This window comes from Vipera ursinii, assembly GCF_947247035.1.
Source record: "Vipera ursinii genome assembly, chromosome: 1".
Lineage (NCBI taxonomy): Eukaryota > Metazoa > Chordata > Lepidosauria > Squamata > Viperidae > Vipera > Vipera ursinii.
The window spans coordinates 308,908,680-308,936,629 of NC_139512.1; the positions used below are offsets into that span (position 1 = coordinate 308,908,680).

Genomic DNA, 27,950 nt, shown 5'->3' on the forward strand with positions numbered 1-27,950 from the left:
AAAAATAGATCCATTTAAAGCTTCCTCCCATTGCAGCAAAGTTAAAAAGGACACCAGTAAGATTTGAGCGTTAGCAGAAGCTGAAGTAAATTACAGTTGGTATTAATTGAATTATGTGTTAATTGTTCTGCTGCTGCAGATCACTTCAGATTAACTGGACATCACCAGGACAACCAAATGGCAATATCTTAGGATATGAACTACTGCGTAAAGCTCAGCATCACTGCACTGAGGCAAAGCAACTGTTAAAACATCAACATGAAGGAATTTCCCTACTCCTGGAATGCAACATTCATGAAAACATGCGTGGAAGACGATGCTGTAATTCCCAGTTTAAGGTAAGACCATGTAATATGCTGGCTTTGATCTTTAACGTCTATCCCAATTAAAGTACAGGTAGTCCTCGACTTACAACAGTTCATTTAGTGACCATTCAAAGTTATAACGGCTCTGAAAAGAGTGACTTATGACCGTTTTGCACACTTAGCAACCATCACAGCATCCCCAAGGTCACGTGATCAAAATTCAGATGCTTGGCAACTGGCTCATATTTATGATGACTGCAATGTCCCAGGGTCATGTGAGCTTCTTCTGACAAGCCAAGTCAATGGGGAAACCAGTTTCATTTCATGACCATGTTACTTAATTTAGTGACTGCAGTGATTCTGCAGAACTATGGCAAGGAAAATTGTCAAATGGGGCCAAACTCACTTAGCAAATGTTTCACTTAGCAACATAAATTTTGGGCTCAATTGTGCTCGTAAGTTGAGAACTACCTGTATAACAAGGATATTTAAAGGATCGTCCACTGCTATATAAGCTTCTGCATAACACATTTCCCAAAGCTGAACTAAAAATGCCTCCACAGTCAAAAAGGTAACAACTGGTTCTCTGTCCTGATGACCATTTTAAGTATTAAAAAATGATATATCAAAACTAGAGAGATGAAGTGTCTATTCCTGAAATTAACTCTGAGAAGCACCACCTAGTTTTCCCCTGAGTGACGTGATCAAAGGCGCCATTTCTCCATTTGGTTTCCATTGCTCCTCTCTTGGACTTTTGGAGAGGGTTTTCTTTTCTCACCTGGAAGGTAGTTGAACGAAAACCAGATGTGTTCCAGAAAACACAGATTTATTATAACCAGTTCGCTGAACTCAACAAAAAAAATTGGTATTGGTTCTGCCAAACCGGTATGAACCAGCTGGATCCCACTACTGACCCAATCTCATACTCAAGAGGTAAATAACAGTAGAAGCTTCACAGTCTTAGCACTACCAGGTGAGTTGCTTTATTGGAGACAAGAAAAGTATCATGTAATAAGGATGATCTGCCCATTACAGAACACACAAATCAAGCACTACATGTAAGTAAGTTCTGGGGTTTAAATTGTAAGCATCTTTTTTCTCCTTCCCTTTCACATCAACAAGATTTTAACCATTTTCCCCCCAGCTTTTGCTTAGAACACTTCTGTCTGACCTGTGGAGTGCTGGTTTACATCTCCCCAGCTTCAGTCTTTATCCTTCTCTAGTTTATCTATCTCCATCCCCACTGCAGCTACCAGATATCCATCTCTTCCTGTTGTGTGACAGCGGAGGACATTGTTCCTTTCTGTCAGTTTCTACTGAAGATTGAAGGAAGATCTCCCTTCTTCAAACTTTTTTTTTCTATCTCCTCCTCCTTGTATCTGGAAATCTCAAAACAGGGAATACATTTTCATTTTCTGCTTTGACTAAAGTCATATGGGTTTCTCCTCTTTTAGGTGTTCTGCCTCCCAATCCGAGCACTAGACAGCAAGATGAGGCAGTTAGTATCTCTTCTATATCTTCACCAGGAGTTCACCCCATTCGAGAATCCTCCTTCTCAGATTCAGCCAGGGTAGTTTATGTGTCTTTCTCAATCATATTTCAACATTTCTTTCCTCTTCACCAGCCAGTTTCTCTCTCCCTCAGAGACAGAATTCCAGACAAATACTGAATCCAGACTGTGTGACCAGTCAGGTGCTTCGAGCTTGTGAGGATACTGTAAATACAACTGTTGCAGAAACTGGAAAATCGATTCTTTACCTGTTGCTTCCCCTGATCCCTCCATGTCTGGTTTATTTTTCCAAAGAATTAATTATTCCACTCTATCCCTTCTGTTCTGGTATTCCAACTTACCTAAAATTCTTCCTCCCCTCTCAAAAAATGGGAGTTTTAGGAAAATAGAGGTGTGAAAAGGGGTCATCCAGAACCAGGATGGTAACATTAAATACATGAGATATTTTAAGCATTACTTGAAGCTGCAAACTAGGGGGGGGGGACAGGATTGACCTGTGCAAGTGCAGGTAATGGTTATATAACCTTAGCATGTAATATTTTTTATCATTTGTATGAAGGAGAAATATCTAGCAAAATTTCAATGTAGTCTTCATTGATTAATGTGAGGAGTTTCCTGACAATGATGGTTAGCAGAGCACTAGAAGGATGTCTTGATTGATTCAGATGACCTGTGAGAGCCATCCGAATGGCTTGTAGTTCCTGGAACAAACAGGAAGCCTCTGAAATATGGAAAGTGTTTGGCAGCAGGTTCAAGAGTAACAACAGGTAGCCTGAAATGACAATATATGAGTAGAGTCATCAATCAAAGGTAACAAAAAAAATCAAGCTAATTATCTTGCTGATAGTTTACATAGTAATGAATGCATTGCTCTAAGGTGGCATTTGTTCTTTCTGTTTCTTTGACTGTGGGTAATGGCCAAAGGGCAAAGGCAATTTATCATTCAGTAGTGGAAATAGATCTGTCAAAAATGGTCTATGAATCGTATGCCTCTTTCAGAAGTAAAATGATTGAGGAAGCTAATGTTCCTAGGGGTTTTAGGGAAATTTGTGGAATAAACAGGATGGAGTTTCAGTAACAATTGGAAATCTATGGCAGGGAAAGAAATGAACAGTCTTAGAAAGGAGGCCAGATACTATCAAAATTGGACCTAGTCCCTTGACATGTAGTTGATCGGTAAAAGAAAAATCCAAAGAAACAATGTCCCAACTATGAGGAGGGAAGGTCCAGAGACCACAGGTTTCAAAAATTGTAGAAGAATTATGTCTGCTTGAGCTATTAATTGTTTTAATTTTTTGTGATCATTTTGGAACTGGATATAGCATTACAAAACTTTAAGGAGATGGTGCCATTGATGTGAGACTTACATGATGGCAAAAACTTGGTGTTTAAAATATCATAGTACTGTTCAGTTAGCAGAAGCTGGCTAAAAGAATGCACAGGGGAGAAAGCTGCCATCAAATTAGGGTTTATTGGAAAAGTGAAACTGTCAAGGTGAAATCTGTGGAAAGAAGGAACAGGTAGGTTCTGGATAATGGACAATGGCTGAAAAGTGAACTATTATCTTTAGGATTCATGTCACAGGGGTCTGATCTATTGGGAACAGTTAAGCAGAGCATAAATGCACCATTATATCAATTTCTGTAGTGTGGTATTTCAGGCTGTTGCTATGAGATCATATTGTTTTAGTAAATAATAACCTGCATGGTGGCATTGTTAGAATCCTGAATTCTACCATGAAGCCAGCATGTATCATAAACATCCGCCCTGCTGAATGGGAACAAACCCACTATTGATTTTTATTTTTAGCATAGCATAACACTTTCTCAATGGTACCTGACCACATTATAGAGATCCATTTCCAAAAAAAATTTGTGACCTTTGTTGCGCTGCTGTAAAAATGAAAAAAAGATACAGGTGAAATTCAAAAAATTAGAATATCGTGCAAAAGTTCATTTATTTCAGTAATGCAACTTAAAAGGGGAAGCTAATATATGAGATAGACTCTTTACATTCAAAGCAAGATAGTTCAAGCCGTGATTTGTCATAATTGTGATGATTATGGCTTGGTGGAGAGCCTTGGTGGAGCAGTGGGCTAATGCCTCCTTAAGTAACATCAGCTGCCTGCAATTAGTGCAGGTTCGCATCCCACCAGGCTCAAGGTTGACTCAGCCTTCCATCCTTCCGAGGTAGGTAAAATGAGGACCCAGATTGTTGGGGGCAATTAAGCTGACTTTGTAATAATGCCGCTTGGGGGTGTGTGTGAAAGCCCTAATAAGCAGGCATATACATAGAATGAAGGCTACTGCTAAGCTTGTAAGCCGCCCTGAGTCTTCAGAGAAGGGCGGGATATAAATGGAATTAAAATAAAAAAAATAAATAAAAAAAATCACAGCTTGAATTATCTTGCTTTGCATGTAATGAGTCTATCTCATATATTAGTTTCCCCTTTTAAGTTGCATTACTGAAATAAATGAACTTTTGCACAATATTCTAATTTTTCGAGTTTCACCTGTAATTAGGGACTATTCTCTAGTGCATTTTAGTCTTTTTTATCATTTATCATAATCCAGATGGAAGATATTAATTTATTGGGATGGTTAAAATCCTTTTGGGGTACTTGGTTGATTGATTGATTTGTTGCTCTTTTACAGCAAATCCATTTAGTTTTATCTATAAGTGGATGGTTGTTTATGTGGTAATGATGAGTAACTCTGAATGAGGTCTATCATGATTTGACAGAAATATTTTAAACTTGTGGTCATTTACAGATTAATGTTTATGTTAGTTGCAAGTTAAGAATTGGATCAATACTGCAGTCAAAACAGTACAAGCCTATACATTTTAATTGACAAATGAGGTAAAAAACTTAGTCTGAAGGTAAGATTTAATATAATAAAATAATGTTCCTATTTGTCAGCAGTAGCATCACACATGTAGTGACAGTGTGTATGCATAAGATTTGTTGTCAGACAAAGCATCAATTAGGAAAGTGAATTAGCTCAGTGATTCAAACGAAAATATAAATTACGTTGGCCGACATAACCTTAACCACAAAGTCTGTGGGGTAATGGATCAGTCCAGGCAGTGTTTGCCATTTCCCCTTAAAATGAATATTTGTTTATGATGTATATTTATTTCTCTTTAAGATTACAGAACAAAGTAAAATATATTGTACAACTTAGGTACCAAATAAGTTGTACAATATATTTACTTTGTTCTGTAATCTCTAAAACTATCTTAAACTGTCACTAAGGTAGATTTTCTAATATACAAGTATGTTTTTAGGCTTGAAAATCCTGTTTGTCATTTAATGATAATTGAGTTTTAATATATATCCTTCCTCCTTATTAGTCCAATAAATCAAGGCCTCATTCTACCATCTTGCTTTTCACAACCCACCCAGCCAACCGTATACTGAGGGAAATACGATCCCCAAAGTCAATTACCTGGAAGAAGGTTTCCAAATTCAGTGGACATGATGAACAATTTAATCATCTTGTAATAAGACACATTTCTGCTTATTTTCTTGTCTTTACTATTATAATAACACTATGCTGAATATATACTACGTATATAGACTCTATATTGTCTTCACATACTTCTGCTAAGAATCTGTACACTGGTTACAAGTACTTTTCATTGAAAGGATTTCTGCAAAGCATTCTTCTGTATACATTATTCTTCACTGGATTTTATTTTAGCAGAACTGGGATGTTAAATAGAGTTACTATAGCCGTGGATTTCCTATTATGGGCCAAGGGCCTCCATATTGTTTTTTATTTCAAGAAATCATATTAATCGCTCCTTGGGTTGTTCATTGTTTTCCTTTGCAAATGAAACATAACAGTAACTTTTAAAAAGCTGAATTTTATGTATTCAATTTATATGGCTGCCCATTTTAATCAGTGATTCTGAGTCATAAACAAAAATTTAAAAATAAAACAATTATAATAATATAAACATTAAAAACTACTGCCAAAAAATAAATCATGCATCATAATTGCTAAAATAACCAAGGAATGGATCATACTCAGAATCTTAGCACCAGACAAATAGCTAAGTCCTTAAGGACTTGCAAAACATCAACAGGATTTAGGTGTTTTGAGGGTTTTTTTATATTTCTTATCAACAAGTCTGTTAAGTCTGGGGTGTTAAATGGCAGATGTTTATCTGTTTGAATTCTAAAGTTCCAGAGCAATTTCATTTCTTCAATTTTTATTACTTTGTCCATTTTGTAGCCCCAGCATTTTTGCTTGCAAATAGTGTTTCTTGCAGATATTCCAGTCACCATTGTTGTTACTTTGTCATGCCATTGTCCCTAGTCAGTTTTGTGCGATCTTCTTGCAGTAGCTAACTATGTAGTCCACTGCTTCTTTGAGGAGGTAGCATTTGCTGTCTGTAGCTGTCTTCTCAATTCTAACTTTGTATGCCTTTGTTCTTTGTTCTTGGTTTTTGATGTTGATATCTGTGGTCTAACTAGTTCAATATTGTTAACATAAGAATCAATACAATGACAAACAGTAGTGGTGACAGTAAGACTCCTTGAAAGCTTCCTCTCTTGATATTAACCCAGGGGTGTCAAACTCAATTTCATTGAGGGCCGCATCAGCATTGCGGTTGCCCTCAGGGGGCCGGGTGGGTATGGCCAGGGTGGGCGTGGCCTACTGGGTGGGCGTGGCTAGAGTGCATATGGCCTACTGGGTGGGCGTGGCCAGCTCTACATCGTTCGCATCAAGGGTGCCTATGGGGGCCTGGGCAAGAGTGGGAGAGATCTGAGGGTCTCTGGCAGGAGGAGGGTCTCTGGGCCGGGGCCAAGGCAGTGGGGTCCGTTCCCTCACTGTTTCCAGGATGGCTTCGCGGGCCACATAAAACCACTTTGCGGGCCGGATCCGGCCCCCGGGCCTTGTGTTTGACATGTCTGTATTAACCCTTCCCAATATATCACCATTAACTAGAAATTTTTTCTTCCATTGTGCCATTGATCTTTGCCCAAAGCATCTGTTGTTTCTGTTGACTCCTATTATTTCAATTTATAACCTATTATTTATTTTATTGGGTTTTTATATTTGTAAGCTGCCCAGAGTCACTGAGAGTGAGTTCAGTGGCCATATAAATTTTCTTAAATAAATAAATATCAATTCTCCACCTTTTTTCCTACTGTTTCTCATTCAGTTTGATGAAAGAGGATGCTCCAAGAAGATATTTTCCCAAAAATGTAGAGGATGTTGCTGAAATTCTTTGTGTTAATTTAATTATGGGGTGACCAAGATATAAATCTCAAAAGAAGCTATCAGAATGGAACTTCTCCTATTTTATTTTTCCACATTAGTAAATTTAAGCAGATCAGGAAACTTCAAATTAAGAGAGATTATGATACAATTATTTGTATTCAATTCTTCTGCCTAGTAGAATCCTCTGCCACCTCTCATAATAAAATAAAGTTGAAAAACAGCACAATATAGAGAGCAAATATCACTTTTATAAACCCCGTGTTCCTGATTAGACCAGCCCCTGGAGGACTGTATCCTAAGAATAAGGTGTAATATAAAAAAAACTTCAGAGGATCTGAAAGGCAGACTGTAGGACAGAATTAATTTGATTCTAATTCTCTTACTTACAAACTACTATCAACCATTTTAACTAATAGGCAATCATGGTCCGATTAGAATCAGATGCTACAAAATGTTTTGCAGAATCATCACAAACTTTTTCATTTGTAGACTCAGCCTAAGGGAAACTTTTTTTCCTCTTATTCTGTCTTATTTTGAAATCAAATTATACAAACTATACTGATGCTGATGAGAACATGGAAAATAATTAGGAAAAAGCAGTGTTTTTAATTGGATGGCTTAGGAAAGCAGATATATATGTCTGATTACACCATCCTAAATTGCCATCCTTAAATAAAAGATGATGAGATAATACTGGCCTAATAAGAACCCTGGCTGGCTGGTATACACTTAAATATAAGAGGATGAGATAATGATGATCATTACTGATTTCAGTAGTTGGCTTTTGGGGGGAATATGACATAATCCTGATAGTTCTTAAATACATTTTGTTTTATGGGGTGATAATGCATATCCTCTGGGCTTCAGACCAATACAAATAGTAGCTGTACTAAAATGCTGCCAAAAATGCTATTTTGTAATTTACAGCCTGTTGCAAAGGATGTTGGGGAGCTACATAACAGTTCAAAGATACTAATGGGAGCCTGGCTAGATCACGTAGTTTCAAGGGTATGCTCGGTATAAGTAAATTGTAAGCTCTTTAAGAGGTACATAATGGGCAAATGATATCGGTGGAATCTTGCCTCAGAAAAAATCATTGAGTTGGTGACAAGAGGTTTTACTGGGAAGGAGATAGCTCAGAAGGATTTGAAAATTTAAAGCACTTTTGACATTTAAGATAATTGTTCAAAGAGCAGTATAAATTGAAGCCTTGGTCCTTTCCTGAACACCGATTTCTCACCACTGAATAGCAACACTATTAACTGCTGCTGATGCTCCTTCTCTTGTTCCTCCTCATAATAGAAATAATAATCCTATATTTCCATTCAGAGAATCAAGGCACCTTTCAATACAAAAACATGCAAACTGTGCAAAACAAACAAACATTGTTAAAATACATACACAAATCTAAAAATAATACTGTTTCAATTTGCCTTCTAATACTAAATGAGAAAGCAGTGATTGTAAGTAGGATGGCTGGCAGAAAATAGGAAAACCAGCCAAGCATTCTACACTAACCGGCTGATCAGTTGGCCAACAGAAAAATAGTTGACTGTGTGGATTACATTACAGTCACAAAGCATATGGAGACATGGCATACAAATATACATGATATAGGACGGCAATAGCCATAACTAGGCTGTAAAAAAAATAAATCCAGGTGACCACTAAATGACAATAAAATGTTTTCTGTATCTCTTTGCTGCCATCTACTGGTCATCTGGATTTTGCAGCCAATATGCCTGTTATGGCAATAACACCCTAATGTCACAGGGGTTTTGAAGCCCTTTTATACTGCAAAGTCATGTTTTCCTGCTATTTTTGTTACTAACAGTGGCTAAGACAAAAATCAGTTCTGCAATTTGAAAGGTTTCTTTGCTCCTCTGCAATTTATCGGTGTCATAGGAGGTCTGGCAAAACTATTCCCAAATTACATTGGAGAAGTATGTTTTGTGTCTAATTTAACCATTTGAGTTGCAAAACAGATTCAGGATAACTGAAAAGCTGCAAATGCAGTCTGCATTCAAAAGTATTCAAAAGCTGTGGTGTGGATTCAGGTTATATTTTCTGAGCATGGAAAGTTTCCTTTTGTCTGTATGCATAAAACTGGAAATACACTGGATCATTTCTGCCAATCAACCTAAGAAATTAGTCACTTTCATCAGCCAGGGGAAATAATTTCTTAAAGCCACCCACCTCTTTGGATGAGATACACATGCATAAGGACAAAGCTTGCACTGTGGCAATGCAGTGGTGCTTTTATTGTTTTCCCTCTTGCACACCCACTCCCCCTGGAAAATACCTCCATGTTAGAATGAATGTAGGAAATTACTGTCTTTGTACAGAATAGAGAAGTTCCCAAATGTTAAGACATGGTTCTGAATTACAATTTATCAAAATTAGCAAATTTGATATATTTTAAGTCCATCTAACTTTTATTTTTAAAGAAATACTTTTGCCTTTTACTTTATTTATTAAACATTATTTTGGTACCCATGTATAGCAATAAAATATATGAATTGTTCTCATTTAATGACTAACCACTTTAAAAGGTTGGCTTCATAACTAGTGTAAATTTCTATAATTTTCTTTATCTTCCGTTCAATCCAATATTTAGCTTCTCACTTGTTTAAAAGTAATTGCAGCAAGAAAAATGAATGTCACAGTATTACTGATACGCTCAGAAGAACTCAGTGGGACTAATCACATGAATAGCATTAGTGCCTAAAGGAATAACAGAAACCTAACAAGCTTGTCTATGAACTGGGTAGTAGCTTTCCACTAATAATGTTGCACTCTCATCTGTCAGTGTTTAGATAAATATTTTATTCTACCATAGACTTTAATTAAACTTATGAGTTGATGCCTATTATGTGAGGTAGAGATACAGAAGACTGTAGTTGAGAATTTGTTCTCTGAACTTCTCTGGGAGAAAAAGTAATAAAACTGAAGAGAGAATCACACTATCTTTTTCTTTTCTGTTACAAAACTAGTTCTTGGTCTTCCTTCTCTAATACATCAGACAATTATTCAGAAGTCTATGTTGGGAGTGCAACAAAGGTGCTTCCTCTCTTTGCCAGATTATCTACATCTTAACAAATTCTGATGATTTAAGTATATCAACTTGCTGGACCATCTAAGCTATATCTGCTTTGTAGGGACCAAAGTGGTCCTCCAAAGCTGAAAGAAACATATCTCAGTAAGGCTAATTAACAGCTGCATCTGAAGATAGATTTGGAGATTTAGCCTCTTCCCTATTTATAGACCACAACTTACTTAAAAAATATCCAGTAGCCTAATAAAAAGCGAAATGCCAATGGCCATAGTGTTTTTAGTAGCTTGCCAATTTTTTTTATCAAGTTAGGAAAAATGGTTCCATAGAACAGTGATGGTGAACCTATGGCACGCGTGCCAGAGGCGGCACTCAGAGCCCTCTTTGTGGGCACACGTGCTGTCACCCCAACTCTGCCTCCCCCCATGGCACTCTCCTCACCAGCAGCGCCCCCAGAGGAGAGTCACCCCCGGGCACAGCTCATGCGGAGCAGCACAGCCAAGGACATGGCAGCCGGGCAGCAGGGACAAGACTCTACCCTCGCACCCCGTCGCATGCAGATGATGCTGTGGGGCATGGGCGGAAGGTGTGGCCACCATGGCACTGCTGGGCCGCCTGGGCGATCTGCTGCGATGTGTCGTGGGTGGCTCCGCAAGTGGGTGGCGGGGGGGCAGGGGGGCAGGAGGGGACAGGGTGGTTTTTGGGCACTCAGTCTCTAAAAGGTTTGCCATCACTGCCATAGAATGTTAGCTGAAAAAAAATCTGAATTTAGGATTTTACTTTCCTTTGCTTTACAGGTCTGTGAAGGTTGTAAATGCAAGGATTTGTCATAAAGTTCCTTTATAACTGCAAACAGTCACAAAGCAAGGCAATTCCTAAATGAGGACTACCTGTAAAACTAACTGTAGTTATAATATGTTTATGAAATTAACAAAATCAAGAACATTTAGAAATATACAAGATGAAGAAAATTAATCAAAATTCATTAATAAGTATTTTTAAATACTGTGTATACTTCTGGTTCAGCCAAAACTAGTAGACAACTAATTAGCAACTTACAAATGTGATTTCACATTTGTGGAAAGTGTTCTCTTTAGAGAAGTCTCCTTGTTACTGCAATCTTTTATAAATATCTTCTGGAGGGTCCCCAGTCTTCATGACAATCATTTTCTTGTCACTGTTAAGTTTTCTTTTAAAATTGCTTTATTTTATACTACAGATGTAAAATAACTTTGTCTAAAGAATTATGGTCAAAAAGTTACATAAGCCACATGAGGAAAATAAATCATATTATTATAAGCATTTCAATCAGCCAGTTATTTTTTTCTTTCTTTTTCCTGTTCTATAAAACTTGGGCTTGTATAGTTACTGCTGTTTGTGACTATAAAAAAATAATCACATTTACTGCTGAATTTTGGAAAATAATCTGCCTTAAATAGGCAGCAAACCCGCAGGTTTAAACTTATCATTGATGTATTTGTGAGATTATGCTTCTTAGCCATAAGTTTATTCATAGTGCTTTACCCAAAGTTTATTGTAAATTTTGATAACTTCAATTTGATTTTATAGCTAGGTAAATTATCTGTATATTTTATTGATAACTTGATCAATTTCCTTGTTAGATTTCTGCTAAACAATAAGAATTTAGGGGTCCTTGGTGCTCTCTGAGCTTGGCTGTTTTCTTGCAGACGTTTCATTATCCAAAATACATAATATCATGAGTGCTGAATAAGAGTTCAGTTTTAATGGATTTGTGGTTATATGTATGTGCTGTTGATATTGTTCCATTGGGAATTGCTTCATGCTTTAACCTATATCTATATTTAGATATGTTGCAATGGGAATCAGTACAATACTCCAAATTTCCAATGCTGTGAGGACAAGTATCTTTCATTTCTTCTGAATGCATCAAGTGCTTGTTGTGGAGGTCAAAGGTGCACAGTGGGACCAGAGTACCAATGTTGTGGTGACTATTCTACACGGATATTCATAGGTAAGGAGAATTTCATAGATATTGTTATATAGCAGACATGTCAAACACAAGGCCCGGGGGCCGGATCCGGCCCGCAAAGTGGTTTTATGTGGCCCGCGAAGCCATCCTGGAAACAGTGAGGGAACGGACCCCACTGCCTTGGCCCCGGCCCAGAGACCCTCCTCCTGCCAGAGACCCTCAGATCTCTCCCACTCTTGCCCAGGCCCCCATAGGCACCCTTGATGCGAACGATGTAGAGCTGGCCACGCCCACCCAGTAGGCCATATGCACTCTAGCCACGCCCACCCAGTAGGCCACGCCCACCCTGGCCATACCCACCCGGCCCCCTGAGGGCAACCGCAATGCTGATGCGGCCCTCAATGAAATTGAGTTTGACACCCCTGTTATATAGTTATATAGCAGCCTTTAATAACAAATATAGGTTTGACTTCAAGCATGAATTAATGGGCTTTCTATTCACTTTCAGAATGAGAAATGGAAATCTGCTAAGAAAGCATTCCACTATTCCAGTGTTAAATTAATTAACCAAAAATCCTACTGTTTATCTATATTTGTTATCTAAATAATTTTACCACCATTGAATATGTGAGAAGACCTGAGAGTATGAGAATGGGCAGCCCATTGGACTGAATTTGGAATCCATACTGAGTCAAGTACTTTGCTATGTAATCAATAGGTGACTTAATGCTAGACAGTAGACCTGACCTGCTAGTGAAATGGGATTAGCAAAGAACATGCAGTTTTCCCACGTTAAAGAAAATGAGCTGGTCCAGTTTATCCAGTCCTAGAAGTATAAAACTATATTAGGAAGCTACTAATCACACAGACATGGAGATAATTGCCCTTGACTGAATATTTTTTCCAGTCTAATCTATAACTCTTGGCTTACCTAGCCATATCCTATCCATACCTGCCTTGTTTTTCAGGTCAGTCAGGTTGGCTAGGTACTGCCACCTATTTTGATTATTACAAATATATTACATTGCTTCATAAAGCTTATAAAGAATGGTTGCAGGAATTGGGTATGTCTAGTTTAATGAAGAGGAGGACTAGGGTGACAGGATAGCAGTGTTTCAATATCTTAGGGGTTGCCACAAAGAAGAGGGAGTCAAGCTATTCTCCAAAGCACCTGAAGGCAAGCAATGGATGGAAAATAATCAAGGAGAGAAGCAAACTAGAACTAAGGAGAAATTTCCTGATATAACAATTAATTAACTGCCTCCAGAAGTTGTGAATGCTCCAACACTGGAAGTTTTTAAGGCAAGATTGTATAATTATTTGTCTGAAATGGTATAGGTTCTGCTGCTTGACCAGGAGGCTGGACTAGAAGACCTCCAAGGTCCCTTCCAACTTTGTTATTCTGCTATTGTGTTATTTCTAATTAAAAATGCATTGTAACTGTTCAGATGACAAGTCAAAAATCCTTGGGGGCTAATGGAGCCAATTCATTTTTAAAGAGCACATTCTGAGTGTTCAAACAAAAATAGCTGTATGGTTTGCCTAGTCATAATATGCCTGCCAGGAGGCCCATTGCCAGTCACAGGTCACCTATTTGCCAGAAGGCAAACTGGGGGGAAATTGTTCCACCCTTGGTTCTTGCTCCTCAGGATACTTGTTGCCATCCCAGTTTATCTTGGCTGTGTTGAGAGACAGATGCACATACAGTAGTTCCAAAGAAAACACTGGCTATTGTTTTTAATTCCCTCAAATGCCAGTGAGAGCCTCTTTGGATCCAAAGATATTCATCAAAATCAAAGTGCCCTTTAAAAGGTTAATTATTTTTTAATTAAAGTCAGGGATGTATGGAGCCAAGGAAACTATCCACAGCCTTTTGGCCCTTACTAATACCATGTTGCCTAAAATGCTGGGATATTTATCAATGAAAATGTAAGGTTGCTTTGAGCATCTTTTAATTAAATTTATTATTATTATTATTATTATTATTATTGCAAGTTAGCCATAAACTACATGTTTATATAGAATAAGTCTGGTGGCCCAAGGAAAGCTTTTTCCGGATATTTAATGCATATATCTCTTTGTATGCAATTGTGAGGTCAGGAGCTAAATTGACTGCATTACCCATGGTTTGGCACACATTGTGTGTGCTCAGAAGGACTTTGAATTTGTGCCAAGCTATGCAGCATATTCTAAATTCAATGCCTTCAGAAGTCATTGATATATCACAATATTAGAATGTCTCCCATGATGTCATCCAAAAAAATGATATCCCAAGGAACTAGAGGAGAGGCTTTGACTCAGTGTTCTAAAAGAAGATGGTTATTGCTCTAGACCTCTACACCTCTCCAGTTACTTCTGTTAAAAAACGTAGTGCTGTTTACAAAGGCAAGTGAAGTTCAGTGACACCAGCACATTGCCTTTAAGAACAACAGCAACAAATAGAGCAAGCAGTTGCCAACATAAGGCAATGGTCATTGTGTGTTTTTGTTACTTTTGTTTCCTGGAAAGAAACTATTTTTTATTTTCTTCTTCATCTTCCATGTATGGCCAACAAAAACAGTGCTGGTCACTTTCTGTGTGTATTCATACAAACACACACAAAGAAAAAGAGACACTGATTACCAGAAGGAAAATGTTAATGTGGGTCATTTTTTGATAAGAATAACAATTAACTAGGAAGACTCTTGTTGTATTCAGAGCTTGGCTTGCAATGTACTCCATTTTGAGAGGTTAATGAGAAGGTTACTAATTCTTTGTGTCTTATGTCTAATGGTCCTTTTATAAAACAATACAAAGGAATCTGTATTATTTCCAAGTGGTGTAACTTGAAGGCCTTCAAAATTAGATTGAGGAAAATGCAGAAAAGTGGTTAAGTATCTCAACAGATTATACCTCTTTAACTCCTTCCGATTGTTCTTATCATTTTTATTGTTCATTTTATTTTATAAAGAGTTATGCATGTCACTCTGCACGCATTTTTCAAAATGTTACTTGGCCAGTTTGAAATAATATAAGACATGTATTTGCATCTTGCAAGTCAGGCAAAGCATAGTAATGTTATCAGTATACAGAGAGCAGAAAATATACTTATGAATCCTCAAGCAGAGATGGGTTGGGGTGAATGTGATAAAATTAATAGTATTAACATTCAAGCATTGCAATTTCTCTGCCTGCTGCATTGTGATGAATGCAAACAATGTTCTTCCATGAGTGTTGTATCAAAACATGGAAGATGATTTTTTTTCTATGTGAGATTGTGTATACTCATCAAAGATTGACAGCTTTTTTAGAAGTTCTCCAGCTGAATCTCCAGTCTTATTAATAAATGTAGAGAGATTTGAACACAAGTGGTACAGGAAAATATTTTAAGTGGCAATAACTGAAGGACAACCAGGACATATATAGACTAAGATATGCATAAACTTGAATATATGTACAACAGTAATATTTTTAAAAATTATTACTGTTTTCCAGAAGAGAACAGAACAGAGGAGTTAATACAAGAAGGTGTCATAATACAGTCTTATGTCAGCAGCATATCTAATTCAATGCAATATATCCAAATACTTTTGCTCTAAGTTGCATCATGCAGTGCATTGTCCATATCCCACCTCCCTCTCTTATCTATCCGACTAAGCTTGTGAAGTTTTTAAACTGCAATTTTTATGCTACAGTACATCATTAATTTCCAGGTACTTTGGTGTTAAATGACACTGTAGGAGGACAACTTTGTTAGTCTACATACAATAACCAAAAATGAGGAAGAGCCTGGCTGTACCTTTTCAGATTAACACATTTTATGGAAAAGAATTAAGTTTTTGTCAGCTACCTGGATTGCCTGCATTCCCCCCATATTTTCACCAACACCACCAGGTCCCAACAGCTTCACATAGAGGTTTAGATGCACTTTCATATAATCTTCCTCAAATTTGATATATGCCATCATCTGAGTTCCAAGTCATTTCAATAAATAGTGGATGCAAACAGTTTTAAAAGCTCTAACAGCAAAACAAACACATGAAGAAAGGGTGAAAGGGGAAGACTGAATGAGTTAGAATGTGATGAATTTGGTGGGTTCAAACAGAGAAAAGTGAAAAGTGTAACAAACAAAAGGCCTGAATAAAGCTGAATATGGAAGTGATAGAAGCAAGGATGTTTTACAGGGATAGAAAATTATGGAGTTTCTTTTCCCTCCTTCTTTCCTTCCTTCCCTCCTTCCTTCCTCTTTCTTTCTTCCTTCCTCTTTTTCTTTCTTTCTTTCTTTCTCTCTCTCTCTCTCTTTCTTTCTTTCTTTCTTTCTCTTTCTTTCTTTCTTTCTTTCTTTCTTTCTTTATCTGTCTTTAATTACTTTTGCTTGTTCTTGTTTTGAGCTTTGCATAATACCATTTACCTTAAAAGAATAAATTGTGGTGGGTGTGCAATATATAATGTATATAAAAATAACCTTTTTAATAAATTAATGATAGAAGAAAAATATTTCTCCTTTCTCTTCGCTTCTAACTTAGGCTGGTCTTCTGTCATTGACCCTCCGTGAAACATTCAGTGTTTCAGCTCAGAAGAACACGGGAAACATTATCTTATGTTTTTTTTCTGAACCATATCCCCTTTTAAAGCAGCACAATGAATGGCTGCCACTGGAAAGCATTGCTTCATAAAACATCTCTTTATGTACTTTATTACTTAAACTCTTTTTATTTGCCTGCAGGAGCCCTTTAACAAAATCACATTGAATTGACTTTCTCACACCAAATCAAATCTCCCTGGTCCCAGTACAGTTGTCTTTGTCAATATGTATTTTATAAATGGAGTGAATTAACAGATGCTCTTCGAAAAGAACTGCTGGGGTAGCGTTTATGTTTTTACTGCTCTCTCTGGGCAGAACGAGTTGTGTGGGAGTGTAATGCAGGTACCTTGGGATCAAAGACGTGTTCTTCATTTCATTACATGTTTACATAGATTAAAAGCATAGGTTCTGTACAAGCATGGATTTTAAAGTTTTGCTTTTTATTTTTCCCAGCTTTTATATATATCATATATGGAATGTAACAATATTACATTATTATGTGTATCCTGCCTGAAGTAGCCAATTAAAAACAATAAGGATGTAATTTATGCGTGCTGACTAGGATTAAGCCCCATTGAACTCTGTAGGCCTCACAGCTCATTAGGCCTGGATATGATTGGGCAGCAAATGTTTTAATTTCCCTGATGTCACTGAACTGCAGCATCCCACACCATTTGCTATTTTGGTTGGAGGTTGTCATTAGTGACACCTCAAAGGTCATCACTGTCTTGATTACATTATTTATTTAAAAATATGACTATTTAGATATATTACAATGAAAACTGCAGTGATCTGCAGTAACCCTAAAGGCAGATTAATGAAGTAATCATAGACTTTTCTTCTTTTCTTTTCTCTTTCTTCCCCCTATGGATGCTTTGTTGTTGTTGTTATTGTTGTTGTAAAACTAAATCCCTCAAGATAACACAGAGCATTGTTGCTTCAATAATCACAGAACAATCTTCCGTTGTTCTGTATAAAAAAGTAAAGAGCAAAGTTGTTCTGCCCAAGCATAGCACTTTCTGTTTTTGAAACAACCTGTGATAGTTTCAAACCATCCACTGATTCTTGTTACACATGCAAAGTTGCAATTGATTTCTCTCCCTCATCAGCATGCTGTGATCATTTTTTTTTAAATGTGGAGACCTTTGCCTCCATAGGTAATTAGTAATAAGGTGTCCCACTTTCATGTCTGCATGGCTAACATTTATTAGATCAGGCTGACGGAGGCTGGTCGCTACTACTCAGCATTTGGTTACATTCACCCCTTCTTTTTAATTGATGATTTAATTTTTACTCATAGTTTTATTTTAGCTTAATGTTATTGTCATTTTTTAAAGGGGTAGGAGAGATCGCCTTCAGAAGAGGTACTTGTAGGAAATATTTCAAATTATATAGGGCGCAAGACTATAATAGCTTTTTTTTCCTCTACATAAATAATATAAAGAAGGAAGATGATTCTGTTATCTGACGTATTCTTCTAAAGAATTCATTTTTTTCTATGTATGTAGGTTACACAGCTTTTCAAAAATTTGTTTAAGTGTACAAGAACTCCTGGAAGTATCTCTGACATTTATCAGTGTGAAAACCTGTGAAAGATTTGGGTATAATGTGTGATTTTGATGCTATAAGAAAATAAAGTACAATTAACTCAATCCTTTGCATGGCCTTTTAAATATCATTGCTATTTTTTCCAACATCAATCTAATGTTGGATCCAATATACCTTTTTAAAAGTTTTTGTTTGAAATAAGCAGTATAACTCATTTTAATGTTAGACAGAAATATTTTATTAGCATTGAGATCAATCTATAGGTAGTCCTCGACTTAGAATCAATTGCTTAGTGACTGCTTGAAGTTACAACAGAGGCCCCCCAAAGCTACTTACAACTGGGTTTCAAAGTCATGGCCACTGTAAGAGCCTCGTGGTCATGTACATGAAAAGGAATGCTGCAGCAACTCCCCCCACCTATGTGCCCACCCAGTCCCTACTGGGTGAGGAGAGCAGGGCACTCCACCTCTCAGCATCCCTAGGCTTCATGGCTGCCCAATGAATTGTGACACTCCAAAACTGGCGCCCGCTTCCAGGAGGGCGCCATGGGGCCTGCTCCTTATTCTGCATCTTTCCTTGGGATTCTGGAGATATATAGCCCTTTCATCCTCCAATTCTTCATTTTTCTTCCTTTTGCTGCATCCTGATGGTGTTCTCTGTCATCTCTTGACTATGATGTCCGTCCCCTCTTTTCCTTGCAGCATAATTATGGTGATGATACTTTTTAAAAATTTATTTTATTATTTTGTTTATTTTCCACATTATTATTAGTGTATGACATTGTTACATTAGCCAGGAGACTACAATGCATTGTAATGCATTGCAATTGCAATTGGTTGTGCATTATACATTCTCACCTCAGATGAGTTTTGGATCCAGTGAGTTGTAGGAAGCAGTCAGAGACAGTTTAAAAATAAAAATCATGTGGCCTCCTGACGGCTAGAGCAGAATAGGTCTACCTTATCTCTGAGGGCGGAAGGAGTGATCACTCTTCTCTCTACACTCGGTTTCAGAGTAGGGTGTTTCAGAGTGGGCAAGAACAAATATATAGTGGCTAATGTATTTGACTGCCACTAGAGAGATCCAATTTCTACTCCATCTGCAGTTGCAGAAGCTCATTTGGTTATTTGCAGCCCAACCTATCTCACTGGATTCATGAAGAAATATAGGTGGATAGACCACTATCTATGTGCTTTGAATTCCTAAACAAAAATGGAAGATAGATATACAGTATGTGCATGTCTGTGCACCAGAGAGGGGCATGTAAAGCAATAAAAGTATCCAGGCCTTTGTTCCTATATCTTAAAGTTGTTGCTTCTCTATGAATCACATGAATGATGGAGAGGAGACAAGAGATTTTAGGATTGTCAGAAAATTCAAAAATGACCATTGTGTGACCACAGCAGTAATCTGAAGCAGCCACATTTTCCACAAATTTCATTCTCTCAAGAATCAAGGATTTTGGGTGCATTCTATAAAGTATCTTATTTAGGTACCTTGGTTCAAAAATTGTTGCCCTATCGTGCATCATTTCGCTCAGTTAATAGTAATTGCAATAACAGTTCAGTGATAGATAGATGGATAGATAGATAGATAGATAGATAGATAGATAGATAGATAGATAGATAGATAGATGATAGATAATATTTAAACAAACAAAAACAACAATGATTAAAAAGATCATGGTAGAAGAGAGAAACTTCTTCACAATAGAACAATTGACCTGATTAATGTTGGGGATGTTTACACAAATTCTTAGAAACATTTCGAATCTTGAAACATCTGGAACAACCCAATTAATATATGAGATGTAATTTGTAAAACAAATAGACTTGTAATGATAAATTAATAATCAACCAGTCTACTTCTACAGGAACCTTTTGTCTCTGAGAAAATTTACCTTTACTGCTTGTGTATGTATTTTATGTTCTGTTTCACTTAAGCTTCTAAAACAGAGGTGTGATTGGTTATTCAGCCATTTGTATGTAGTGAAATCTTTCCTAGAAGACCAAGAATGGTGTTTGCTTATGTTCATCTAAAATTCACCAAACACTATTAAAATTAAGCTAAACCATATCCCCTTTTCAATACTTGTGTTTTCTTCATCATTCTCCTAGTGTTCAGTTGTCATAATCAAATCCAAAGAAATAGTTCAGATCAATTGAAATTGATTCTTTGGTTTGGTATATGAAATAGCAGGTTGACGTTCTGTGAAAAAAAATTGTCATTGGAATAATTCAAATTGAATGCACTGAGACTTCTGATTAACATGGTGTAATCTATACATATTTACCTGAAACAGAAAGCTTATTGTAATCCATACATATGGTATAATCTATACATATTTACATGGTGTAATCCATACATATTATCCTGAAACATAATTACTCAATTAAGAATGGCTTCTGAAGGCTTAACTTGAACTATTTTCAGACTACATGATTTTGCCGTGCTAATAAATTTTGGTGAATTTTTGGATTGAAATTGAAAAGTGTTTCATGGGCTTTTTTCTCCTCTATGCTGGCACTTCTAAAAAAATGTATTTGATTTTTGTAGCTGATTGTTAAAAAAAGGGTTTTTTTTTCCTTTAAAAAAGAAAAATCGTCCTCGAGTGAGAGATAGGCCTTTTCTCACCACCACCACCCCACCTTATACTGCCATAGTACACTGTCTGTGTCAACAGCCAAGAATCAAATGCCATGTCTGATAAATTAGGGTAAGGTCAAAGGCTATGCTGTTTGGTTTCAGAAGGATGTCTGTTTCTGAATTTGCAGCAGTTCATTCATGCTGAAGTGATGCACTATGGGAATTACTACCAAACTCTGCTCAGCAACATCTGCTCTCCCTAAGTGAGTTAGTGCACGTCAGACATCTTTATGTCAGAATATTGCAGTGATGGATGCAGTCTTCAGAAAATGCTGCATAAAAATCTGGTGTGCCGTTCTGGCCATTAAGTGAAATTACTATTTAAATTAATGGCGCTGTCACAGTTTATCTGTGCAAAGAATGAACGCTGATTAGGGTATTAAGTAATTAGCAATTTATCACACTGGAACAAGGTTGATAATAATTAAAGAAGTAATGGTTTACCAAAGAAACTAGAAAGGGAGTCACTTCTTGTTATATGAGTGAAATCTTGGCTAAAAATATTATTCAGTGAAACAAAGATGAAATTCTTTGTAATGGAATGTAGCCTTTCTCTTTCTGTCCTAGCATAAAAACAATTCATTAGCCAAAGTTTACTTTGCCTGTCCAAAGGGCTTATAAACTAAAGTGCTCTCACATGTTGTTTAAGAAGAAATCACTGTACGATGTAATCACATATTTTGGAGAAGGATAGGAAAGGAACCATAATTGCATTGTTTTGTTCTTTTAAAATTGTAAACTGCCCAGAGTTACCTTGTGGTGAGATAAGCAGCAAACAAATTGAATAAATAAATAAAATAAAATAAACTCTAGCTGACTTATTAATGCCATACTTATTAGACTGCTAAGGACTGCAGTCCTCACTTCAATATGAGCCAGAAGTATGCTGCAGCTGCCAGAAAAGCCAACACAGTGCTAGGCTGCATTAACAGGGACAGAATCAAGATCACGTGAAGTGTTAATACCACTTTATAATGCCTTGGTAAGGAGAAATTTCCTGACAGTTAGAACAATTAATCATTGGAACAACCTGCCTCTAATACTGGAAGTTTTTAAGAAGAGACTGGACAGCCATTTGTCTGAAATGATGTAGGGTTTCCTGCCTGAGCAGATACCTCCAAGGTCCCTTCCAACATCATCATCATCATCATCATCATCTGAACCAGTGCTAAGCACATAAACACTATACTTGTGCTATGGGCTCTGGATCAGCTGCTGATATGTTTACTGATGCAATATCATTGGTATTTTTAATCTATAAAGCATACAGCTTGCTGCCAAGTATCTCCAGGACTACCTCTTTCAAGTGGAAACCAATACTGTCTTTAATAATAATAATAATAAAAACCTGGGAAAAATAATACTATAAAACCAGGAGGTCAAGGCAAAGTACAATTTCTTCTCTGTTATGGCCGCATGTTGTGGAATAGTTTCCCAATAAACTATCTCATTGGCCTTCTGGAATTTATATTTATTTTGTATAAATGCATTTATATTTATGTTTTGCCATCTCTCTATAGTTAAATCATGGCTCCCTTCTTTCCACATTCCACCCTTCTGTTCATCAAACCCATAAATGATCATGAACAAAAGCATCATCTATAGGTTTTTTCCAGTTGCCTATTCATTAGTTACCAAAAAACTGATTTCAGTTGAATATTAATATTTAAAATTCTTTGTTATCATGGCATGTATCTAACCCCATAAGCCAGTTTGATCTAGTGCAGGGGTAGGTAACCTTGGCTCTTTTATGACTCTTTTAGGGACTTCAACTCCCTGAATTCCTGAGCCAGCCATGTTGAGGGGAAAGGGAGAGGTTTCCAAGCTGAGCTATGCTGGCTCAGGAATTCTGGGAGTTGAAGTCCACAAGTCATAAAAGAGCCAAGGTTACCTACCCCTGGCCTAGTGGTTAAGAAACAAGGCTTAAAACTGGGAGAGCATGAGTTCTAGTCCTGCCTTAGCCATGCAAGCTGGCTGGGTGACCTTAGTCCAGTCACCCTCTTTCAGCCCAACTCATCTCTCAGGTGAGTTTGATTTTGTGCATATAATAGGTGGAGAAAGATGTATTGGGTATGTTTGCCCCCTTGACTTATTTGTAAAACTAATAAAGACAAGATGCAAATAAAAATATATTGTATAGTCCTTTGTTGATAGTAAAAATAAAATAAGTTGAAATCAAAGAATTCAGAGAACCAAATTGCCTACTGCTGTCCCAAAGGTGCTTTTTCCAAAAGACAATTGAACTTTGTTTTTCCTTGAAGACATTTTGTTTCTCATCCAAGAAGCTTCTTCAAATGTCTTCAAGGAAAAACAAAATATGACTGAGAATCTCCATACTGTATACATTTGCCTACTGCTGTATAATTAGAATGGAAAAATGAATGGGGATCATTCATATATTACCCCCTCAGATTTAATAATATGGATTTCTTGTAAATAAATCAATGTCTGACAGTATATAAGATTAAACTGTCTTGCTTTAAAAGTTTGGTTCCACTATGATATGATATCATTTACATGCATTTGAATTTAACTAATCCCATGAATAAAATCGCTTTGTTGATTGTTAATCATTAATCACATAATGTCTTCTCAGCTAAGGTGGATCTTTATATCTAATTATTTTTAAAGGAAACTTGTTGAAAGAAATCCTGATTGAATCTTTGTATGAGAAATAAGAGATGCATCCAGAGATCTTGTTTTGTTGTTGTTGTTAGTTGTGAAGTCGTGTCCAACCCATCGCGACCCTATGGACAATGTTCCTCCAGGCCTTCCTGTCCTCTACCATCTTCTGGAGTCCATTTAAGCTCACGCCTACTGCTTCAGTGACTCCATCCAGCCACCTCATTCTCTGTCGTCCCCTTCTTCTATTGCCCTCAATCTTTCCCAGCATTAGGGTCTTCTCCAGTGAGTCCTTCCTTCTCATTAGGTGGCCAAAGTATTTGAGTTTTAGCTTCAGGATCTGGCCTTCTAAAGAGCAGTCAGGGTTGATCTCCTCTAGGACTGACTGGTTTGATTGCCTTGCAGTCCAAGGGACTCGCAGGAGTCTTCTCCAGCACCATAGTTCAAAGGCTTCAATTCTTTGGCGCTCAGCCTTTCTTATGGTCCAGCTTTCACTGCCATACATCGCAACTGGGAAGACCATAGCCTTGACTATACGCACTTTTGTTGGCAGGGTGATGTCTCTGCTTTTTAGTGTGCTGTCTAGATTTGCCATGGCTTTCCTTCCAAGGAGCAAGCGTCTTTTAATTTCTTGGCTACAGTCCCCATCTGCAGTGATCTTGGAGCCCAGGAAGATCTTGTTTACAGTATTTTAAAAAACTTGTTTGTACTTTGTATTTTTGATCTGGACCTACTCCCATTTATATAGGATGATTCCTTCCTTTAGAATTACTGGCATGCTTACCAACCTAACATGTCAAAGGAGCATGGATGGTTCATCATGTTGAAGAATTATTTTGGGCAACAAGATGCAACCTGCACAGCTGCCTGTTTGATCACTTCATCAATAGGCGGAAGGCAATTTTACGAAGGAATGTGGTTTATGAGAGAATGAAGATGCTTTTCAGAAGCATGTATAGCAAAATTAAATGTCATACTTTCCACAATAAGAAAGCAATGAAGAATAATTTTAGTGTTTTTTATTTTTTAAAAATGGCAGGTTTCCCTCTGTCATTGTCATTCTTGCTGGTGTGGTAATCCTTAAAATATCAAACCTATCTGATGATAGAGGTCCTATTACACAATTATTTATTTTGTGATATCAATTTCTATGGATTTTATTATGCATATTTTTAAAAAGTACATGGAGAAGCAGCAATAATTAGGAATGGAACCTAAAAGCAATTGTAAATTATTGCCACAATAATTTGGCAGGTGGCATAGTTCCAAGGAGCCTCTGATGTTAATAAAGACCCATATACTTTTCTGGCATAATCCTTATTTGTGCCACTAGCTCTTCTTATTAAGAAAGATGAGACCTGTTTTTCAAAGAGAGGTTTAAGACTGTAGAAGCTGCCTTATTCCAAGTAAAATGGTTGATTTGGCTAACTCAGTATGGTTTATTGGGATTGGCACTTGAGAAGAATAGCTGTGGTTACCCAATGTTTACTTTGTTTGTTAATGGAGATACAGAGCTTCAAAACTTCTGTATGGATTGAAGAACTGAACTTTGGTCTATCCAGTTGGATGGCTTGATCTTAGTTATTCTCCTTCCAGACTGCCTCTCAATCTCCATGCTTGGAAGTTATAGCTCTCCTAAAATTAGATTTTGTAGATATTGAATCACAATAATATCAAGGACTAATGACAGATCAAACACATTAATCAGATTTAGTTTACAAAGTTTCCATAAATTGCCCTTAAATCCAAGCATGTTATTCTATACACACTTGGGCACTTTAGAAAACATAATATTCCTTCTGAGAGATATAGAACACTTGTGTACTTTGCAGCACTGTATAGTGTTCTGATCAATGCTTAATATCACTGAAGATATAGATTGTGAATGTGGCCTATTTTTGTGTCTATTTTACTCCTACAACACAGGACTTAGCTTCCAACAAGGAAGAATTTAAGAATAGGACACAAATACCAATTTAAATTATGTTTCATATCCATTTATGTATTTTTAAATCCCATGCTCAATCTCTGACATATTATTATAGAATGACAACTATAACAAAGCAGTACTTTATAAAAGATGCATAAATCACAGTATTGTAAAATATTATGGCTTGAATATAATAGTGTCCATTCAGCAGAGGAAAGACTTTTGAACTGGTAGAACCCTGCCTCCAGATCCCTTTTGCAATGTTGAAGGACCATTTGAAGATGAGAAAGAGGAAATACCTCATTTTTTTAAAGGAAATAGCAAAATTCTAACACTTTTTCCTTGAGGAGAAATGAATTGGAGAAGAAACCAAATTAGACTAGAACTCTGAAGTACTAATGTATAGATATTAAGAAAAGCTGGTCATTCCTAAAAACCAAATCTATTTTGCATTTTATATGATTTAGAAAACCTGTCTTTCACGGATTCGTTTGTCAACAAAACTGGTTTTGTTTTGTTTTTTGAAAAGCAACCTAACTTTTTAAATAAAAATTTAAATGAACATGGAATGTGGGACATATGAACTGCAAATAGTTACTCTCAGCAACCTACCCCCCAAAATAGATTACCTTGTGCCAGTTTTTCAGAATTAGTCACTAAACAAAGGCCTGTCAGACATTTAAAATTTGAGTTGTCTTTCCTTAGTTTCAATAGCTGGATCATACTGGTGATTTTATGATTAATTTTATAGCATTCTTCGAATTTCTTTCACTTTCTCCTCTTCTTGCCTTCATGTATAATATTTTCTTGTTTCAGGAATGTTCTGTTGCAGACATGAATATTTGAATATGTCAAGTATCGTATGCTGCTCAGCTTTCAATGGTGAAGCTAAAGCCCACATTATAAAGAATAACTCAGTGCCATTAAAATGCTGTGTGACTGAACTTATTCCAGAGAGTGAAGAATGTTGTAATGGACTTGGATATAATCCCTTGAAATATGTTTGCGCTGACAGGATTTCATCTGGAATGATGATGAAGGTAATTGATAGAAAACCTCTTGGTGGTTCTGATTTGACAATGGGAAGAGAAATACATTGTTCATAACTATTTTTGTAAAATAGGAATATAAAAACTCCTCTGTGCATTATTCATTTTCACATTACATCCATATTAATACCAAATGAGTTTGCCATGATTGATGTTATTGCAGTGAATTCTAAAGGAATTAATAATGATTAGCTGCTTCTTGTAAAGTGTTGTTCAGCACTTCAGATTAGTATGAAGGCTAAAAGTTAACATTCTGGCCTGGCTGGAAAATGTGCATGTGTATATACAGTAATGTTCAAATGCATGGCTGTTTCATATAGCGAGTGATTTGGGCATTCTTAAAGTTTGCATTGGGTTTGCATCGGTAGTAGACATATATGGTATCCATATATGAGGGGGTGGGAACTCCAAAATTTGTCATTTTAACACTATGGCTGTATGAGCACAAGTACGAAGAAATTTTAAGCAGTCCCAACTATCACATGCTAAAACAAAAATAATTATTAAAACAAAACATCTGTAAAGTCATGTCCAACTCTAGGGGATGCTGCTCATCTCCATTTCCTAGCCAAGGGAGATAGCATTGTCTGGAGACACTTCCATGGTCATGTGCCAGCATGACTATATGCTGAAGTGTATGGAATGCTGTTACCTGCCCACCAAAGTGGTACCTATTTATCTACTTGCATTTGCTTGCTTTCAAGATGGGCAGAACCTGGGGCAAATAATGGGAGCTCACCCTGTCATGCAGCACTCGCATCCTGAACCCAGGCTGTCAGCTTTCCAACTGATAAGCTCAGTGTCTTTACCCGCTGAGCTATGAAATACATATTAAAAATTAGTAAGTCAGTAAAGTGTAATGAAGTTAGAAGGTTTCAGATGGTTTTTATAAGATCCAATAAACCTATTGGGGATGAAAGTTTGAAACATTAAGATGGATGCCAGGCAGAACTTTCTAGGGAAGGGATTCCAAAACTGGGAAGTGATTCATAAAAATGACAATCTATAAGTAGACACCTATTGAATTATAGCATTTGGGAGATTTTCTATTTGTTTCCTGTCACAAAAATGGTAAATATTAATTAAACATAAAAAGATTGAAAATATGAGTCTTTAAAAAAATATGAGTAAACCAAAAAAACGATATAAGCAAAATATAGTAAGATGGGATATTAGTATTTCATGAAAGCTACCATTATAAGAGGTTGCAAATGTGTATCATAAAATTGTCTGTACATGTCTATTTAAGTTGTTTTTAAAGATTTTCAAAGGTTTGAGAACTATTGTTATAGATAAAAGAAGAATCGAAATGCATCCCACTGTGTTCTATGTCTACTGAAGAACTGACATACTGTGGACAGTGTAACTTTCACAAGCATGCTTGTTTATGTGCTTGGATAAAGAGTTCCCGTAGTTACACAAAAAATAAAGAAAATAAAAGCATATGCCCATTTTTTGAGGAGAAGATTTATACAGGAGGCCCAACTCAATATTCATTCAAAGGTAAAATAATATGTGATGACTCATTAACTAATATAT

General features: G+C 36.7%; 1 protein-coding gene across 1 annotated transcript in view; it reads left to right on the forward strand.

Annotated features, from left to right (window-relative positions):
- Nucleotides 1-27,950, forward strand: part of USH2A (usherin) — a gene marked incomplete at both ends in the record, with an annotated part of 509,528 nt that overhangs the window by 362,793 nt on the left and 118,785 nt on the right. The window contains 7 exons of the mRNA XM_083377756.1: nt 140-338; nt 1,091-1,238; nt 1,760-1,875; nt 7,977-8,057; nt 11,929-12,094; nt 26,179-26,402; nt 27,704-27,914. Of these exons, the coding sequence (XP_083233882.1) occupies nt 140-338; nt 1,091-1,238; nt 1,760-1,875; nt 7,977-8,057; nt 11,929-12,094; nt 26,179-26,402; nt 27,704-27,914 (1,145 nt within the window). The remainder of the gene's footprint in view (nt 1-139; nt 339-1,090; nt 1,239-1,759; nt 1,876-7,976; nt 8,058-11,928; nt 12,095-26,178; nt 26,403-27,703; nt 27,915-27,950) is intronic.